The sequence below is a fragment of the Malaclemys terrapin genome, chromosome 11 (assembly GCF_027887155.1).
Source record: "Malaclemys terrapin pileata isolate rMalTer1 chromosome 11, rMalTer1.hap1, whole genome shotgun sequence".
In the NCBI taxonomy this organism is placed as follows: Eukaryota; Metazoa; Chordata; order Testudines; family Emydidae; genus Malaclemys; species Malaclemys terrapin.
Genome location: NC_071515.1, coordinates 40,918,085 through 40,939,588, shown reverse-complemented (window position 1 = coordinate 40,939,588; position 21,504 = coordinate 40,918,085). Strand labels below are relative to the sequence as shown.

General features: G+C 37.1%; 1 protein-coding gene across 1 annotated transcript in view; it reads left to right on the top strand.

The window, feature by feature from the left end:
• The window catches only part of HAT1 (histone acetyltransferase 1), a 53,750-nt gene extending 33,189 nt beyond the window's left edge, over window positions 1-20,561 (top strand). The window contains exons 5-11 of the mRNA XM_054043753.1: window positions 4,050-4,229; window positions 4,488-4,609; window positions 5,110-5,214; window positions 5,579-5,685; window positions 9,436-9,587; window positions 11,393-11,509; window positions 20,139-20,561. Coding sequence (XP_053899728.1) covers window positions 4,050-4,229; window positions 4,488-4,609; window positions 5,110-5,214; window positions 5,579-5,685; window positions 9,436-9,587; window positions 11,393-11,509; window positions 20,139-20,306 — 951 coding nt within the window. The 3' untranslated portion in view covers window positions 20,307-20,561. The remainder of the gene's footprint in view (window positions 1-4,049; window positions 4,230-4,487; window positions 4,610-5,109; window positions 5,215-5,578; window positions 5,686-9,435; window positions 9,588-11,392; window positions 11,510-20,138) is intronic.
• Window positions 20,562-21,504: the final 943 nt, after the last annotated feature.

Genomic DNA, 21,504 nt, shown 5'->3' with positions numbered 1-21,504 from the left:
TTCTGAAGTTAGGCAGCCATAGCTGTTTATCCTAGGTGCTAAGAACATCTGTCCCATCTACCTGTAGTCATGATCCAAAAATAAAAGCATCACTCCACAAAGTAATCATTATTCTAAAGCATGGTACAGAGACAGTGTCTCTGCAGGGGGAGAGGAATTAAAGCAAAAAATCCCTCAACTGTAGGCCTTGCTTCCTACACAGATATGAAGCCCACACTCTGCCATCTTGCAGTTGCCTTTCCAGAAGTTCTGGCAGACATATTTATTCCTAAACAGGGACTGATAATTGAGTGTTCAGGGCCTGAGAATTTATTCTCTCCCATAATTCTTTTGAGCTCACCAAACACCTTTCAAAATCTCTGTGAAACAACTGTAGTAGAGAGCTATACCAGGAACCATGGGATTATATCCAAAATGCTGTGCAGCTGTATCATACAGGTCACATGTGAATACGAAACAGGATGGCATAGCTAGTATATACATGCTGCATCATTGGTTTAACCGACAAGTTTCAGTTCACTAGAGTGGAGAGCCATAATCTTTCTGTGCTAGCGAATAATATATATTTGATTGGGAATTGGATCCAGGTCTCCTGAGTGCCAGTGCGGAAGCCCACACAATGGCCCTCTTTCAGTTTTAATGGAAAATATTTCTTGTGGGAATTGCAGTAACTCCCTTATTATTATTATTTATTAAAAGGGCTTGATCCTTATTTCCCTTCCACTTAATATTCTTGGTCTTCAAGAAGAAAGCATACTAAAAGCTTATTCATGAGTAAGGACAGGAAGAAAACTAATTTACAGAAAATTCTGGGATTTTTTCAGTTTTTCTGGATATTTTTCAAAGTTTTTTTTTTTTATTTTAACATAACACATTTTGGTGGTTGCACACATTTATAGGAGTTAGAAGTCCTGTGGGATAGTGTCAAATGGAAGGATTTCAGGGAACTGACTCCTACCCTTAAATTAAAGGAAGCAATGGTCTGCCCATGACAGGGGGGAAATGATTCTTGAATATGGATGCTGCTATAAATGAATTCAAAAATTAGTAAAATATATGTGCAGACTTAAATTACTAGCCATGTGCTTGAACCAAAATCCCAGATGTGATTATCCCTGAGCTTTCAGGTAGTTCATATTCAAATATAGCAAAACAAAATAGTTGAAAATCAGGACTTTATACATCTACCACCACTCCAAATTGAGGATTCTGGGTTTTCCCTTGTAAGAGGTAACCTCACAAACTTCTAAGCAATGTGAGGAATACAACTTTTTATAGAGAATTACCTATTCTGTCTCTGCAAACAAAATAAAGCTTTTCTAGCCATGACTGTAAATCTAATTAGTTATGCAGAGCTTGCTTTAGATTTTTTTTGTAGCTTTTTTTCCCACTATGGTAGTAGCTACTGAGGGCTCCCATAGGAAGTGTTGATCATATTCAAACAGCTTGATGTATCTTCTGAATTTCAGTAGGGGAAATAGTTGCAATGTCCTCCTCACCACCACTGGACTAGCCACCTGAGAAAGTTTGCTGCTGCTGTTCTGTGGAGTACATGGGAGGGAACTCACACTCTCAAACATACATGTTAAGCACAGTGAATCAACAAATAACTAATGGATCATGCTGAACATAATTTCTCCTATTTCTAGATTTTCTATATATATACACCTGTACCCCGATATAACGCTGTCCTCGGGAGCCAAAATATCTTACCACATTATATTGAACTTGCCTTGATCCACTGGAGCGTACAGCCCCGCCCCCCCGGAGCGCTGCTTTACTGCGTTATATCCGAATTCGTGTTCTATCGGGGTAGAGGGGTGTGTGTGTGTGTATTATATATACTGTGAGGAGTTACTGTAAGCGTTCATTGAATGGATGATTGTGTTTCTATTTTATGGTATTTTTCCAGAAATAAAAAAACAATTTGATTGTAAATGTTGATTTGCAGTTTTCTGCAATTTTGTCAGCTTGTGCAAGCGTAAGAACTTTAATACATATAATAGTTCACAAGGCAGGATTACCATTTTATGGCTAGATAAATAGGTTGTGAAAAATGTTAACACTATTAATGTTAATACACACATGCACTCTGTTATATTGTTCTTTTGTTAGTAACTACATTGTGTTGATCTTAAACAAATGCATAATTTTTGTTTTGCCTGATCCATTATTCAGTTAAATTAATGGTTCCAGGGAAAAAATATTTATCAAATACTGCTGGAGAGAGAACAGAAAAGGTTCTAGTAAATGCACTTTCTTTGTCTTGAGAATGAAATGGATGCAAAGACTGATGTATGGATTTAAAATAAGCTCTTTGACAAAGTATTGTAGAGCTATATCTTAACCGGTTAATAGCTCTTTTTATAAATATAGAGCAAGTTAAATATAAATGTTGGTAGTACTAAACCATTGAGAATAAAACTTGTTTGTGCTGAACTCCATCCATGGTTTTCTGTCCTAAAAATCTAACTGAATGATGATAAAGTGCTATTCATTTGCAGGTGCATTACTTCTACTTAGGGGACTGTGGTTGAAAGGACAGGAATTAGTAGCATGTTGTATTAGCCTTTTGTAGTGTATTTTGTCCTAAGCATCTTAATTTCCCTGTTTTGAATGCCAAGTAGCAAGGGTCTTGGTTTAGAACTAATACCCATCATGCATGTAAACGGTGTGAAAGAGCTGCTTAGTAAGTTAACACAGTGTTCTTGTGTCAGTCCTTGTGGAAATAGATACAATACAAACATTACAGCTGAACTCACGGCAAACTCCATTAAGTAAAAACCTGGGTTCATTGTTCAGAGGAAAGTTTGAATAGAATGTAAGCTCATTTTGTTGAATGTAATGTCAGGCTTTTAGGGGTTGTATTGAGGGGTTAGGTTTTTGTTAAGTTGAGACCAATTCATTAAGTTTTATTGCCTGGTGAGAAGCAGTAATACGTTATTGTGAAACTTCATCAAATATTCATGGTTAAAGAGAAGTAGTAAATGTATTCAATCAAGTGGTCTTTGGGAGTTTGAAAAGGATTATGAAGTCTGCTCAGCTGATAGCCTCTAACATTCACTGTAGTCATTTAACAAAGGTAATTTTAATCTCTGAATTAAAATTTGCTCTCAAGACTCATGTCTCTCCCCTTCCCCCATCTTGAGGTTACAAATCCAAGTTGTTGAAAATTGTCCTGTTTCATTTCTGTGTAATATCATTTTGTCTCAAATTTAATTTTTAAAAAATATTTTGGCTAGGAGATAGGCTATCCTTCTTTGAATTTGTAATGTTTATTGTGGTTGGTCCTTTAAGCATGCATTTCAAGAGTGTGAGAGAGAGAGTGTGCGCTAGCTGCCACTCCCTCTTACTAGGACTGCCATTTTCTCAGTTACCTCCCCTATGCCTTTTGCTGGCTGTCATTGCTTAGCTTGGAGAAAGCAGTATCATGGAAGAGCACACCACAGTGTAGTTTCAAAGATTTGCCAGCTGAAGAGTCTTAAGGAACAGTAAGTGGAGCTAGCATCTTACTTTGAAGAGTAATTGCACAACATCCATCACAAGCTGGCAAATGGGAAAGCAGGAATTCCTATGTCTCTCCCAGTTCACAACCTCCCTTTTATCCCACCATCTTCATTGGTGTTTATTAACACAGTATCTTCTCTCTTAACGGAGTAGATGTTCAAAATTGGCCTATCAAAAAAATCCCTTACTAGTTGACAGCTTTGAGGACTATCCCCCCAAAACTTCCAGTCTTTCCCCATTTCACATCATTGCCCTTTGGGCATACATTATAGCTACCATGAGACAGCGACTGGACCAAACTCCTTTTGGAGCCCTTTAATGCTGCTGCTTCATCTGTCAGAAGGGTCATTGTTAAGCAATGAAAGGCATTGCCCTCCTTCACCCTGGTACTGAGCACTTTTCTGAACAACTTTTCTTTTTGTATTGGGGTACTTTTTACAATAATTTGTTTTTCCCAGTAGAACTATGCTTTCATAATATTGTGTGTGGAATGCTAGCTTTTGATTTTTTTTGTCTCTCTTTCTCACTCTTTTATTCTGTAGGCAGATGATGTAGAAAACAAAATTAGAAAAATCATCCCTCCTGGATTTTGCACAAGCACAGATGACTTTGTCTCTTTGCTGGAAAAGGAGGTTAATTTTAAGCCTTTTGGAACGTTACTACACACATATTCAGTTCATAATGAGGAAGCAGGAGAAGACATAACATATCAGATATATCAGGTATGAAAAAAGTCAAATAGATCCTTTAGGACAAACAGATATAGCTTGGTTTTGTAGTGATGTATGTTTAGTAATCTGTTGTAACTGCAATGTATAAACATCATTATTTTACCAAATCTTTTTTCAGTGTGTGTCTAGTTGAACCAGAATATTCTGCTTATAAATATTTTCCCACAGGAGTATTTAATTGTATTCTGCAGGCTTTCTCTTTTACCTCGGTGATGAGTTTCACCTGACTTCTCCTGGCTTTTTCCCTAGGCTGACATGACATGTCCAGGCTTTCGAGAATATCATGAAAGGCTTCAGACCTTCTTGATGTGGTTTATTGAAACTGCTAGCTTTATTGACGTGGATGATGAAAGATGGAACTACTTTCTAGTGTAAGTACAGTTCTAAAGCAACAGTGGAACTTATTACCTCCACAAAGCCTGCATTTTAATTGTGGCTGGCCAATTATTGGGACAGTATAATGATATTTTTCCCAGGAAAGAAAAACCATTGTTTATCAGGCTTGAGTTTTTCTCTATTATGCTTTAGGAGACCTTGAGAATAGAGCTGAATTAAATGCTGTTGTCCGTTAGAGCCCTGAATGTAGGCTTAAACAGTAAAATGAGCTTTGCCTGTGTTTTCTTTTACTTGCCACCTATTCATCTTTATAATAGGCAAGTGCACTAAAGTGCTGTAAAGAGGCCTGATTTATCCAAGTTGCTGCACACCAATTAAGTGAATTGTACATTCAGAACATAGCAGGTGTACCCATTGGGCTCTCACAGAGTAGCTTGCTGACACTGAAAATTCAGTTGGAGAATGGAAAAGAAAATGGACACTGCATGGGAGCGCGACTGTAATTGACCTGCTTGGCTTTCTGTTTTATCTGCAGATTTGAGAAGTATAATAAGGATGGAGCTACGCTCTTTGCGACCGTAGGCTACATGACAGTCTATAATTACTATGTGTACCCAGACAAAACCCGGCCACGTGTAAGGTAATTGGCAGCATAACACGTGCCTTCCCTTTTATTTCAGAAGAGGGAACTGCTGAAGTTCCCAATACTTGTTTATAATGGTGTTGATTTGTTTAAAAAAAAAAAAAAATCCCCATTATTAGCAGTCTATGCACTGATTTGTTTCATTGTTGTCTTCTGTAGCAGGGTGGACTCTCAAACCAGTTTTGACTATTTTAGCAATTTTTAAAAAATTGTTGCATGTGTTAGCCCCCAAATCACCATAAATTAGCTTTAATCCTTAAATAAAACATTGATCATAACCCAACATATTTAAATGTTTGTTGTGTTGTTTCCTAGTTAAGTCCCTTTTTAATTAAAAAAAAAAAATCCTTTCTGTCTGTAGCCAGATGCTGATATTGCCACCATTCCAAGGAGAAGGCCATGGTGCTCAGCTTTTTGAAACTGTTCATAGATACTATATGTCTTCTCCAACAGTGCTTGATATAACAGGTATGTGAATGCTCGTTTTATCAGAGATGTGAATTCAATTAGAGTAAACTTGGAGCATTTGCTGCCTGTTAGCCTGCAACCTAACTTTTGCATTCATCTGTCAGAATCAAATGGTCTTTTGAAGATTTAGCTTCAGTTTACTTCAGGGTTAATATTACCCTGTTTTACAGAAGAACTGTGTATAATGCAGCTCTTTAAATCCTGTACTTACAGAGAACAGCACACCAGGAAAATCCAATCCCTGGCATAAAAGGATTACGAGTTAATTAGCTATTTTATTGTGAGGTACACAGCTGAGTTTGCCAAGAGATTGAGCTTTCTCAAACTCCTTGATGAGTTTGTTCCTTTTAAACAAAACAGCAAATCAGAAAATATACTGATGGTAAAATATTCATGTTAATGTGAAGGCCAGAGACTTTCAACCACTGGAAAACATATACAGCAGTCTGGTGTCCCAGGAGCACGGGTAGTAGACTGATTGAAGATCTGCATGAAGTCAGTGATGACCTTGCATGAATACCTGAAAAATATTAATGGGATTGCAGGGTGGAGAAGAAAGAAAAAGAATATAAAAAGAAGAGGTATGTGCTGCTTATAACAGGGAAGGGAATTGGCATAGGAAACCACAGGAGAAATACTGTATCTGTAGCCCACATATTAGTGCACAGTATGATAAACAACTGTGAGAACAATGTCAAGTAGAATAACACTCCACTCTAGGTGCTACTGCTGTACAAATAACATCTAATTGTGATATTTTAAAAAAAATATTCAAAGAGAAACATTAAGTACAATAAGACATGTTTGATTTCCTTCTACACAGTGCTGCAGGGTTATCAACTAATACATATAGGATATCTGGTCTCTGAACTTCAATACAAGTCACAGAAACCTCACTGAAGCATCACAAACACTTACAAACATTTTTTTTTTACTGTTATGTAAAATGTGTATCTAATTTCCTGTTAATGTAAAATGCTGTGGTTTCTAGTTATACAATAAAACCTTTCATATGATCCAGTAAATCTGATTATGGCAAAGCAAATGAAACATTTGACAAAAGGCGTTCAGCATAGCATTACATAAGAGATGGAACCAGGATGTAAAAGGCAGATGACCAGTCTGTCCCTCAGTGCGCACAGTGTAGTATGTGTTCTGACCCAGTGAAACTGTTCCAAAACAGATTTTAAATTGCCCTGTGGAATAATCAGCTAGGAACCATGGTGCTTTCTACACAGAGTTTAAAGGGTATAGAGAGAGAAATTCATCTTTTCATTCATTTCTCATTGCCGCTGCTAGGGAAAAGTTGGGCTGGACAGGCATAAGATGGGTAGGAAATTATGAAAATTAGATGGAATCTAATATAAGGTGGGTAAGGAAGGGGCTTCAAACTCAATGAGAAGTACAAGATAATGTGGATTTATAAAATTGTTGCTTGGTTGGAGTGAGTTGGAAGCAGTTAACTTGTCTTCAGCTTGCATATATATTTTACTTGGACTTGGCATTTTTTGTGAATAGTCCATTCCTACATTTAGTTTCAGTCACAGAAGCCAGATTCTAAGTTGCAGTCATGGCGCACGTAAGTGAAAGGTACTTCCAACGGTGCTCATTACGGAGGAATTTCCCACCTCTTTTTGTCTTACTCTAAGGCCTTGTCTTCACTTACCGGAGGGTCCGGCGGCATGCAATCGATGTTCTGGGATCGATCCCGGAAGTGCTCACAGTCGGCGCCGGTACTCCAGCTCGCCGAGAGGAGTACGCGGCATCGACTGGGGGAGACTTCCTGCCGCGTCTGGACCGCGGTAAGTTCGGACTAAGGTACTTCGAATTCAGCTACGTTATTAACGTAGCTGAATTTGCGTACCTTAGTCCGAAGTGGGGACTTAGTGGGGACCAGGCCTTATTCACCAGTTTCACCTTTACTGTCCTTTTAAAAATCAGTCTCCAGTTTTTCCTTTTCATCAAAATTAATTCTGCTGCATATCCTCTTGCCTTCCTTGGAGGATAGGCTCATAAGGCTCACCATACAAATGTAGACCATTAGTCCACCAAGTTGATACACTTTCGCTGGTAATGATCAGAAGCCTTTTCCCCTCCTGTTCCAAGAAAATAACTAGCCAATTGTGCAGTACTGTATGTGTGATGGAAAAATTCTGTCTTGACCCTGTTTATGTGGTCAGTTTATACCCTGAAGCATGACACTTGATTATCCTTAAATCACGAGTGTTAATGGTCAGACATTTATCAACCCTTTTAAAAATCCAATTATTATGTGAATCTGGCTGCCTGTAGCCCTGAATTCCACAGGTTAGAGATCCAAAGCAGCTCCCAGGCTCTGGGGAGCCTAGTGTTTCTTTCAGATAAACTTTTTGTCAGAGACCTGTCTATGAAGGTTTAGTAAGGGAGTAAAAACTGCTTGCAGTGGTTTTGTAAATGTTTCCTGCTGAGTAGTTCATAGGTGGGAATAAGTCTGCACAAATGACTTCATGCTGGTTTGCATTGTAGCTGATTCATGTCTTTTTAAGTTTCCTTCCCACTTCCTACTCCCGTTAGCTCTCCAGAGTTATGATTTGAATAGAGTTAACTCCTTTTTGCTTACAGAGAAGCATGTATCATGATAGACTATCAGATTCCAAATAAAATATCACTAATAGTGAGTCATTTTTAAATTAGAATCTCACCGGAGGTTTTTCCGTTTTCTATCCTTCATTGAAATGGAGTAGGTGTGTTCCTGTCTATATCACTATAGTTGCCTGAATACCCTATCATAGCCTGAGGTATAATGAAAACAAACCCAATGCTGTTATGATTATATTTGTTGTTATTAGGTAGCTAGCTTTTTAAATTTTTTTGACAACTTGAGGCCTGGTCTACACTACACAGTTATGTCAACATAAGGCATCATACGTCAACCTAATTATATCAGTGTACACACTACAGCTCTGTCCCACCGATGTAAGTGCCCTATTATACCAACATAATAACTCCACCTCCACAAGTGGTTAGGGCGACACAGTGTCTGTATAGACACTGCGTTCCTTACACCAGCTGTTGGCTGTCTTGGCCATTTCACAGTTCTCATCTCCATGCAGCTTTTATTATTTTTCTATAGCTGACATTTATAATTGGTATATTTTGGAGGTTATTTTCACTCAGTGTTATCCAATTCTTATGACTTGTATTCTAATAACCACCTTTAAATAACAAAAAATGGTCAGACTCCAGGCAGTGGGAGGCAGATGCCACTGAGTTTAAAGCAAGGAAGAACTGAGATCAATATTTGGTCCAACTCACCTTTTAGTGCCTTACATATTACAACAGATTTTGTAAGAAAAATCACCATTGAACTCATACAATATAGGTTCTGTAGGATAGAAGGAGAGTCAGATATGAAATTAGTCTTAACCTCAGAAAAAGAAACTGAGAATTTATGTTGGACAATAGCTGAATGTGTAAGGACATTGTATACTAGGTCTTTTAGATACATTTTTAAAACAAAATTTTGAGAATCTGTGGCCCACTGTGATCTTTTTTAAACTTTTCTTATTTAGGTATGTTTATATTATGGTAGTACCCAAAATATGGGTGAATAATGAAGTACAGTTATGTATACTTTTGTTTCTGTGTTTTAAGGATGTTGTCTGTCCTTACTTTTAGTAAGTTTCCCAAAGTATCAGATAATTAGATGCTTGAAAAAAGAACAGATTACAGAAAGTTCATAGTTACTGTATAGTTCTATATTCTTTCCAGCTGAAGATCCATCTGAAAACTATGTAAAACTCAGAGACTTTGTACTTGTGAAGCTCTGCCAAGATCTGCCTTGCTTTTCCCCTGAGAAGCTAATGCAAGGATTCAGTCAAGAAATGGTGACAGAGGCTCAACAGAAACTGAAAATAAATAAGGTATTTTAAAATCTGTACAAGTATACTCAGTCCTAATCTAATCAAATCTAGTGCTTAGTATTCAAAAGTTTTCACAAACACATCTACTCTGCTCTTCAAGTTTCTAACACACACCTCCTGGTTTACATGCAGCATATTTCTGGAGTGCATTTGGAAATGAAACATTTCCTAGCTTACTATGGTTTTAGAAAAAAAAAAGTCTTTCCTACAATGCTTTGGTACGGTACCATTAGTATTTTGACATAAGGCTTGACTAGGAGGAACTGTGTTTATACAAATAAAATATGTTTTAATTGGATATATAATAAAATACTAAAATGTAGAAAAAACTACTAAAAGGCAGATTCTAAGTTGCTGAAGACTGATGGTGGTAAACTCCTTATGGAGTGTTTAAACTGCAGGAGAGGAGCTGCAGAGTTGCTTAGGAGCTCTGCAGGAACTCCATTTCTTCCCTTAACTTTTTCTGGATACTCTGATTTATTTGAACCTCTGATTTTTATGAAGTCTTTGAAAATACTGAGATCTAAGTAAAAAAGAAAAGTGTATCCATATTTTACATATTAAAACTACATACTGGTGTAAGGGGAGAGGGGAGAGCAGAGTGCAGACCTTTTGCATGTCTATGGGACATTACATTTGAATGGATAAATATTTAATATTTAAATGAAAACTTAGCTAAACATGTAGAAATAATAAGCGTATCAAAGGCTCCATCTCTATTTAAAGAACATACAATAAAGGCAGAATAAATTATTTTTAAATTCTGAAAATATGTAACTTGATTGCACATATTTTGTTGTAGGTTTGTGAGGCTTTAGGAGGTAGTAGGCAATTTTATTAAACTATTCATTTTGAGTAAAGAAATTTCTTAACTAATTTCTTAAGTTAATAAATCGAGTTAATAAAGGTTAATAAAATCCGTTAACATAACCAGAAATTTGCTCTATTCCTCTAAATAAGGCTTCATTGCCCATTATTTCTGGGACTGACAAAAACATTTTCCTCTAGAACAATGTTCCCAAAAGCTATAGAATAGATGCAACAGAAATGTAATGGTGTAATGGCAACAGGAATCTTCTTTTTATTTTATTTTATTTTTTTATTTTCAAATTTGTGAATTTCGCTAAATACAATTGCCTCGCTACCTTGACTTGCCCCACTTTACTGGTTTGGGGTTTTTGTCCGATCCTCTCTCCCCATCTCTTAAATAGTTTAATTTAAAAATTGCTGTTCCATGCTTAGATACAGAACTGTGAGGAGGTGGCTTTAAGGAAAGCAGCAAGTGGAGCAGCTCCAAATTAGCAATGGAACCACAGTATTATGAATTGCCCACCAACAGACCAGTCCCAAACTGTCTTTCAACTCTGGCTGCAGGGTTTCTGCCAATTAATTAGATGAACTCCTGTGCAGTTCATGCCTTTGTGACTCTGAGTGGTAGAATCCTTTGCAACTGAGCAATGCTGCTTCTGAAATGCTACTGCAGTTGGTACAAAGGATTCTGGGGTGCATTAAAGGCATTGGTTGCATGGCGGTAATTATTTTAGAAGAAACATTGGTAGAAGACTGAGTGAGCTGCCAAACTTGTTAGTTAGGAAGTACCAAAGAAGTAAGGAAGTGATGGGGGGCGGAAAATCAAGTCTCTGTCACTGCCCTTTGAATCTCTCATGATACATGTAACATCTTAAGCAAAATAATTGAACATGTAGCATTTTCACATCTTTTCATTTCTTAAATCTTTCAGCAATAAGCTTGGAAATTATAACATTATTATTCATACTGTTCTCCTTTTTTTTCCCTTTGATTAGCAACACACAAGACGGGTTTATGAAATTCTCCGATTACGTGCAACAGACATGGGTGATCCAGAACAGTCCAGAGGCTATAGGTTGGATGTCAAAAAAAGATTGATTGGCCCATATAAGGTGTATATGTCTTAAGTACCTTTTAACACTTACTCCAGAACTAAAGAAACATGTTTTTTGCTTTGTTTCTGTAAATCCGTGTGCTGGGGTTCATATACTTTTTCTGTACTGAATTAACGTAAGTTTTAAGTTAGTTTTCACATTTCACATTCTTGAAACATGACCACCCTTGCATACCCCTTTTTTCACTAATTAAGAGTTGAGGTTTTGCTGTATATCTTAGTCATAAGTATAGTTTGAAATAACAAGTGCATTACTTCTGTAGTTGAATAAATAGATTCCAGCCATGCTGTTTCCAAAAACCACTTCTCAAAACAATTGCAGTTAAACTAACTCACCTGTACCTACCTCACTTTCCAAATTATAACCTGTTGTTAAACAGCTTTTCATATTGTCAAACATTTTCTCATCTTTACACCACAGAGATGTATACAACTTACACTCTTAATACCTTTCTTTTACTGGTGGTAAGGTCTTATATTTATAAAGCTTTATGAGATCTTCAGTTGAACAGGCTATATAAATGCAGAATATTGCAAACTACCCACAACTCAGTCTCATGATAGACCTATTCCATCGTACAGCTGTCTCCTAGATTAATGAAGTGAGTGCAGAAAATCAAAACCAAAAAATTCTGTAACACTTTCACTCCTTTAGAATTGTCCATGTTAACAAAGAGATCATTTTGAAAATACTGAACTAAGATACCACATCTGTTCTTACTGGTCCACGAGTTGAAGGGACTGCTGAAGTTGAGAACGTTGTGATGAATATAATTGCTATAATTAAAGACATTCCTTTTTTTCTTAACAATTCTTTTAAAAAGCAAAAGGTTTGGTATGAAAATGAACAGGAGAATATAATTGTTTGACGTTGAGGCTGTGGATTACTTATGAAGTCATGTAGGGCATCAAAAGGGGGAAGAAAACTTTCTCCAAGAGAGATCATAGAGAGAGGGCTGATGACTCAATTATAACTTTTAAAGTGTTCTATTTAGGATATTAAAAGAGCGTGGAAGTAGACTATCAGCAAAATAAGCAGAGGATTTGTTTTGTGCCATTGAAGGATTTGTGACGTAAAATATGATTCTGCTGTGAAAAGTGACTATGTAAAAACAGTACGTTCTCAGCTGAGGTGCTCCATGTGAGTATTCAAAGTAAGATCTGCTTACTTTGGTCAAAAGAATAATTTTTTGTTTGTTTTAACTCTTATTTGCCCTGCAGAACCAACACACAGCATGCAATAGTGAGCTGGAATTGTGTTTCTTCACAGACATCAGTGGAATTGTCCTCATATTGTACCCAAGCCACCAACTGCAGGGAGGTACAGCCCGCAGCTGCTGTTATGGTGGCAGCTTTATAAAAGTTTTTTGGAGCCAACATCCCAGCATGTATAGACGTGGAGTGTATCAGCACAGTCCCTGTACATTGCATATACAGCTTCATTGTGGATGCTTACTCTCTATTTCAGGCTCATTAGTAGGCCTATTCTCTACTGGGCATTGTTCCCTTCATCTCTTCAGTTCTCCTTCCACCCATGCCTGATGGTAACAGGATCCATCAATCAATGCTCTTGTTAGGAGACCAATAAGAAAATAACTTCTACTGTTGTCTCCTATTTCAACAGAAATAGTTTGTTCCTCAATGATTTACTTCCCCAAACAACTTGTTCCAGGGGAACACACTCTTGGAACTGACATCAGGATCTCCAAAGCAGCAAACTTCAGAAGCTGGTGTACCCACTTAGGTTCCCTGATGTGCTGGCCAAAGTGTTGCCAGGAAAATGGTCATTGGAGAATCAGTTGACTAGAATTTGGGTTCATCTGGTATGTGTTGAAGAAATTTACTCTTTCCCTAGAATCTATAAATTCTTACAGAATTACCCTAGGCAGTGTTGCCAGATGTGGGGGCACTTTGGAGTTCCTCTTTGTACAGAGGTGATCAGGATTATGTCTTGTATTGAAAGGCCGTCATAAGAAGCAGACAGTTATGTGCAGGGATGTCTCAATAAGTGCCCGTGCCAAAGAGTAGTAATTAAGTTAAACCAACATATTTTACACACCTATCCCCCCTGGGTCATCCTCCCCACCAGTGGGGTCCCCAAGATGGAACTTTTTCTACAACAATGAAGTTCTTGTTTCTACTCCCAGCACTGACAGAAGTCTGCTTGGAAGATGGACACCTTTTCCTTCAAGTGGGAAGTTCTGTGCCTTCATGCCATCCATCATTAGCCAAAGTTGCCATGAAAAGTGGCCTGAACTGGGCTTTTCTACTGAACTGTAGATTTTGGCTTTCATATGTCAAGGCAAGATCTCTTAAAGCTGCCCAGTAACCAGAGATCTCCTGTCTTGGGCTTAATCAGGCACCCAAACCTGGAGACGAAGGGTGGTATTTTCCAAAACACTCTGTATTTGCTTAACTCTGCTCCCATTGAAGTCCATGCAGATTCCAGGCTAGTACTGAGCACTTTAGATTAGACTATCCCACCCCAAGAAGCTGAACTTTCTGGACTCTTGCCTACTCAAGGGATCTGGGAGAATTATCCTGAAATCTGGATGAGACTCTAAAACTAAGATTTACCACTGTATTCTGCACTTGCAGCCTGGTGTGCCCCCTTTGGCATTAACCTTGAAAATATTATTTTTAAAAAAGCTTTTGTCAAGGTCTTGCAGGGTGGTTGTTGTCCCATTCTCCCCCCCACCCCTAAGGGTGTTGAGTTCACAAAGGCTTATGTTCCAACTATCCATGTTGCCCTTTGGAGCTTCACCATCACCTTCTGGATGTTAGTACTTTTTAGCCTTCTTATCTGGACAGAACAAAAATCTTTCTGCAGATAGAATTGCCTTTTCATTTTTTTATGGAGATCATGAAAAGCCTCAAAGCATCAAGACCAATATAGCAAGATGAGTTTGTTCTGCTATTGTTTGGGTCTCACAATCGGCAGAAAAACTTCCACTTCGAGAGCACAACCAACTATACCGATGATAGCGTCAGAAACAGCATCTTACAAGCTTTTCATGGCTGTGACCTGGTTGTTTCTGCTGTTTTTACTAAGCATTACAAAACTGATATTGTAGCCTTGTTGGATACTGCTTTTTGTTACTGGGTCCTGCAAGATGACCCTTTTCTTGTTCCTGTATTCTTTTCCTTACTGTTTAATTTCCAGTTGGGCCAGGACTGGTGGATTGATGATAGTAGGAGAATGGAACAATTCCTTTCACTATAAATTGATCATCTACCCAGTCCAGCAATTATTTTATTCTCTCCTTGAAGTTATTATTGATTGCTGTTGCTGGGCACTTATTGTTAGATGTGGATATGTTTTGCCTAAGGTTTTGAAGTATCTACTGGGAGTGTGTTGAGGTACCTCTTGCCTTTATAGATTGGAAATTGATGTCTCGAATCTTCTAGAGAGTTGCTTTTGTGACAACAGCTATGAGCTGGATTAGGTATATACTGGTAGGAAACTACAAGCTTGCAAGTAAGGAACAAAAATGTCACATTATACACATTCAGTTGTAGTCCAAATTGTCCCTTCACTTACACCTGTGTAATGTCAATGAATATAGTGGAATTGCACAGGTGTAACCGGTTGCACAGGTATAAGTAAAGGCAGAATTTGGCATGAAGAATTTTACAGGTGACAATGAGAAAAGAAAGACTTGAACTTGACAGTAATATCTCAGTTTGGTAGTTTATAAAGAAATAAAAAATGTGAATAAATTTGATCTTAAAATAACTTCAACTAATGTGGACCCTCATGATGCCACTTCAACAAAGTCACTATTTCCAAGTACAACTACACTTTAAAGGTACTTTCCTGCCTTTCTGAAAAATTATGTTTTAAGAATGAGTAATATTAGGCTTAAATTCATAGGTGATACCGTTCCAATTAAATAACTTTCAAAGAAATTGGATCTGTAGGTGTGAGGGGAGATTGAATTTTTTTTTTTTTTTTTTTTTTTTTTTTTTTTTTTTTTTTTTTTTTTTTGACAGCAGCTTCTTGGAGGCTGCAAAGAATAGTGCGAAGAGTGAGACTGAAAAAACGTCAACAATTTTACTGGTGACTGAACTGGTGAAAGGAAATGGGCAACTGTTTTCCCTCCTTCCCTTCTTTAAAAACTAAAATAAAAATTACTTGAAAGTGCAGCTGGGTCTGGAATTTTTCAGCTAAACTTTTTTTATCAGAAAATGCCAATTTGTCAAAACCTAAACTCTTTGCAGGAAAGAGATGGTTTAAATTAATTTTCCATTTCAGATTTTTTTTTTTTTTTTTGAAATTTCACAAATGTTGAAACCTCATTTTGATGGTTTTGAAATGCAAGTTCAATTTTTCTGTTCAAAATGACTTTTTGTTTAGAAATTTGTTACCTTATAGTAAAATGTAAAGATCGAAATCAAAACAAACATTTCAGAATTATGAAAATGAAATGTTTCAGTTGTTCTACTCTACATTTTTTTTCCTGATTTTTTTTTTGCTTCACAGAACTTTTCAAGATTCTGATTTTTCATCTTGATTTGGTATGGGAAAAGTTTTTGACATCTTGAAAATTCTCATGGGATGGGAGCCCAGGTCTACTTGAAAGGCTCTAAGATCCAAAATATTGTTATCTTTCTCTGCTTTCTGGGAAATGAGTGTAAAAGCAATATGTGGTGTGTAGAAGGGCTTTTACTTTGAGACTGAAATTTCTTAAGAATTTTTCTTCTCTGTTTTACCAGACACGGTATAATTACATAGGCATCACAAAGGGTGATTCGTTGCTAATGTACTAGGCATGTAGGACGATGATTGTAGTGCTGGTGATGCATGAATACCTTCTTTTCAGCTAGATACTATTGTTGTAGAAGTACCAATGGTGGTACTGTGAGGTGGAGAGACAAAGCAGTGGTCCTGTCTGAAGCAGAAATGAGAAGTGCATAGGCACACAAATGGGGAGATAAAAACACTGAACACATCTCTTAAAAGAATTGCAATTCTGAATGACTTGCTTTCAACAAAATATATTTTTCTCACATGAAACTTTTATCTGGAACAGCTATCTCTGACGTCTTAGTCCTTACAGAGCTGTTGTCGACGAACGTAAAAATATTGGCTCATGAAGATTGACCAAACTTGAACTGCAGACATGAACATTTAAATAACTGACATTTCAATACTTTCACTTCTGATAGCATTTAGATTTTTAACTATACATGTTTGATTAGAAGAAAATCGCTAATTTATATACTTCCATGTAGAGCTGAGGAAAAGACAAGAACAGCAATAAGTGCTTGTTTTTTCTTGGTATTTTCATATTGGACATTAAGATCTGTGAAATCATGATCTATGCACTCATTAATATTCTAACTGTGTACTGCAGTAGCTAGTTCCTTTATGAAAAATATGTATGAACACTGCTATGACCCAAGTGGTGGACCATTAGTACTGTAGAAAGGCAAGGAGTACTGGGTTCAATCCTTTCTAGCCCCACAAAATAGGAGGATGAAAGCAGTGTGCAAAAATCTTAGATTAATGGACAACAGATACAGAAAAAGCTGCAGGAAAAAATGTATAAGGGGGAATCAGTGAAAATCAGAATTCTCTAGTGATAGTGCAGTGGGAAAGTAATCATGGAAGTATAATGGAGTCAAATTGTTGCAGGCGCTCTCTCACTCTGACATATATTGATTATTTATCTCTTTATTGGTCAGTGCATCTGAGTAATTACATCTTAAAAACAGGAATGGGATATAGTAAACCTGAAAAGTGTCCTAAAGAGTATTTTAGGAGGAGAAGCCAGTGCAAGGAGCGTGTGGTACTAGCAAACTGTTCCATTAACAAACTGTTCCATTAACAAACTGTTCCATTAACAAACTAAATTATTCCCATCCCAAAGGTGAAAGTACTGGTAGTGGTAGGGAGGTAATATGAAGAACAAAAAAACAAATAACGGTGCTGTTCCACTGGAAAAACAAATGCCAGGTGGCACAAATACTAGAATATTAACATGCCATATATTGAACATGGTCTCCCTCGCTATGGATGATATATCCAAAACTTACTACAGCAACACTCAAAACCCACTCAGAAAGGGTGTCTTTGACACAACATGCTGCCACTTTATATCAGTGGAAACTAGTATTATGTTTGAGCTCAGCTGACCAAAAAAGTGATGACCCTTTTTTCAACACTGAATGGAACGTAGTCCCCCAGTTTAACTCCTGCTTCCAAGTAAGAGCTTTTAGTCTGTAAAATGTATTACCAGGAAGAACAGAGTGCAGCATGTGAAGATGATGTCCCATCTGTGCCACTTCAGACCTACTTGCACAGCCAAATGTGACAGCTCTGACATACTTGCAATTTGTTTCTATTGGGATAGGCTGGGAGAAGATCATTTAGGTAGAAAGTTCAGGAAACTAAGCTTTTTCTTACTGCTCTTTTTCATATAGAGTAAGTGCATTTGCTACAGAATTGGTAATTTCACATGGTGATAGCAAAAACGGTACTGTAATCTTTACTTTAAAAAGTTTTCTGATAAAGACCATCCCCAAGGGACAGTAAGAAAATTTGATAACCACTATGAAAGAGGTAAAGCCCTATTACAGATTAAAAACTCATTGATATAGGAAAATAAATAGCCGAGTCTTGATGGAGAAGAGGTTAATAGGAACAGAGATCATCAATAGGACTAGTGGTGGTCACTATTTAATTTTTAAGCGGGTGGAGACAATGGTGGAAAAAGTGGTGGGGAATAGTGAAGTGGTAACATTTGTAGATTACATGAGTCAAAACTAGGAAGGACTTTGAAAAACTTGGAAAGAAGCAAACAAAACTAAGGAATTAGGCAATGTTCAGTTTTGGTCTTGATTACCCAGACACTAAAGGAAAAGGTCCAGAGAGAGGCAGTGAAAATCTAGTTTAGGGCCTCCATAGAAGGAGAGACTAAAAAGTTGAATTAGAAGTCAGAGCTTGGAAAATGGGAGGGTCACTTTGTCCATCCTCCCTGCTGATGCTGGACTGTTCTTGGTCTATTAATGAGTGCTTTGTCCAGTCTAGTTTTTAAACAACGCAAGTGATGTGGGCTTTCTTTGGGAAACTGTTCCAGACCTCTATTTTTTCCTGCTATTCAGCCTATAGTTTCCATTGATCATTTTCATCCCATCATTTCAGGCTATTTACTCGAGGTCAGCCAAAAGAATTCCTTCTCTTTAATATTTTTTCTATTACGTTGGCAAAAGTACAAGAAAGGAGATGTATGTAAAACAGCAAGTTGTCTAGAGTGAGCCAGCTGAGTGCTCCTTTTTAACCTTTCCCTATAATACAAGAACAAGAGGCCACTCTAAATTAAAATGTAATACTTTTTTTCCTCAACATATAATTAACCTGTGGAAATAGACTGCCTCTTGGTAGCACTGAGACATAAAAGGAACAGACAGACATTCATAGGAATATCATCTGCAATTTAAAAACCAAAAGGCATTTCAATCCTTGGGTACAGTATAGGCACAAACTGAGCACCAGCTGGGGGCAGAAATTCCCTTTTGTTTGCATTCATGCTATAATTGCAAAATTAGGTCCATTTTGTGGGGGTTTATCACTTGCTCTGAAGCACACTACTTTGGCCAGAGGGTACTGGATTATATGACACCTCCTCTCCTCCTCTATAGCAATTCCTTTATTTCCCTGACTTTCCTAACTGGAAGTGGACTGAGGACATCAGCGTTGAGGAAGTACTTAGTCCCATATTATCTTTAATCAATATTTTAAATTCCTAATAGGTTTTGGGGAGGGGGTTTGGTAGTAGTTAGGTATAATTTATTGATGGGTAATGGGGTTGGAGTATGTGGAGGAGCTTACTAATTAGTGAGGAAACATTTTTGAGATGCATTCTTGTCTGTTCTATTTGCAACAAGTAACCCATTATGTGTTTCCACTAATCATTCTCCTCTGTTAGTGTTTGTGTGGGTGGGTCTGTTTTACTGCTGTTCCCAAATATTGATCATCCACATAGATCTGATGCAAAAAAAATCATAATTATTAGGCTTTCCTTGCTTATTCTTGGATCATTTTCTAAGTAGTGGAGGAAGGGTGGTTAAAGTTAGTTTTTAGTAGCTGTTAAATAGATTATGTGGGAAATATATCAGTTTGGCAGAAGATAAGCATAACAGTACATAGGCATGGTTAATACTGGTAGAGGAGTAATATATAAAGTAGTATCAGTTCAGATGGTTACCAAAATTAAGGTCAATATAACATTTTTTTTCAAAACCAAACCAACACCACACACAAACAAAGCCACCTGTGTGGCATAAAAAACAAATAAGTAGTGGTACTACCAGTCTCATAGCTTCAGGAAAAAATACAGAAATCTGGATACTACTTTCTTTTAGTTTATTATTGACCTCGTTGTTTAGACTTTCAAGGGAAAAAGTGTTTTATGAGGAGAATTTACCCAGCCTCTCATTGCTCTTGTTTAAAAGTAGGGACATTTTGGGAAGAAATACATACTAATAAAAGGAATATATAATCAATAAACACCTTTTGGATAAGTCTTTGAGACTCTACTGCTGTTCACTTCATTCTAAAAATACAAATATCTGCCAATAAAGGTGATGACATTAAGTTTAAACCTGTTTATTTAATTGTTTAGAAAAAGCAAAGAGAACTTGCCAAGATGAGAAGATGTCTGAGACCAGAGGAGTTGACGAACCAGTTGAACCAAATAGACCTAAATATGCAGCATGAACAGTTAGAAGAGAGCTTCCAGCAACTTGTTTCAGATTACCGAAGGGTCCTAGAACGACTTGCTCAAGCATGAGGATTCTACCTTTCTGTACAGGAAACTTGCAAATTTCTATACATTGTGTTGTGAAGCACATCCATAATTGCTACTTAATTGCAAAATCTCATGTGACGTTTTAATCACATTTAAGATGACTTTTTTTGTGTGTTTTTTCTGTGCATTTTGAATATTTTCTATTTTTGTGTTGTAGATTTAAAGATGGTTGTACTTAGGTTTTGGGGCACTTACTGCTTAAATAAACAAGAATGTAGATTCTGAGATGCACTATCACTGCAAGTGTTCGGGTCTTCTGTACAGTTTTGTTCAGATGCTTAGTGAGGCTTGAGATGAAGCAGATTGGACTACCATAGCCTGGAGTATTGAGATTGTTAGCGACTTCTTAAATAGTTCGGTTGTTCATAAGGTAAGTTAAAAATAAAACCAAATGATTTCAAACATGAAATGTTTGAGTTAATTACTAGAAAATCTTTACAAAATTCTATTTCATCCTCCTGCCCTCTGCTGTTCATGACCTTCTTCATGCATACGCTGTTATATGGCCCTCATCATCGTATGATCTGAGCACATCTTAATTAAACAATATTAAATCCTCATCCCTTCCTGCCTATAGGAATAAACATAAATAGTAGTGATTTGTTTAGCAAGTTTTAATATGTTTGTGTTGAAAGATGACTGATAGTATGTAAGAAAAGATTTGTTGAAGGAATGCTAATTTGAAGAAATGGACTTTACATTTGGCTCCAAACACTGAGATCCATGGTCATTTTCTATCGAGGGAATTCCTGTTGAAACCATTGATAAACAGTAACATATTTATTATGTGGTTATGTAATAGTTTTAACACGTAAGCAATTGGCTTAGCCTATTGAGGCATAGCTTCTCCTGTCAGTGTGCTTAGGTTACTTATCTAATATTCCACACATTCTTGTGATGCTATTTACCTGAAATCCCATAACCAACTCCTGTAACTCTCAGCTTTCATAAACTACCAGTTTTCCGTTAACTCCTTATCTCTGGACTTTTTGGCAAAGTTTGCCAGAACAAAAATTTTAAAAATTGAACTGATGACAAGAACACTCAAGTTCAGTTGATGCTACCAGACCACTCTTCACTTTGCTTTATGACTTACCACTGCTGCAGATCCATGAGAGTCCCACAATGCTTAATATTATTATGTACTCTACTTGCAAACCATCTGTGGTGCTGTAATATT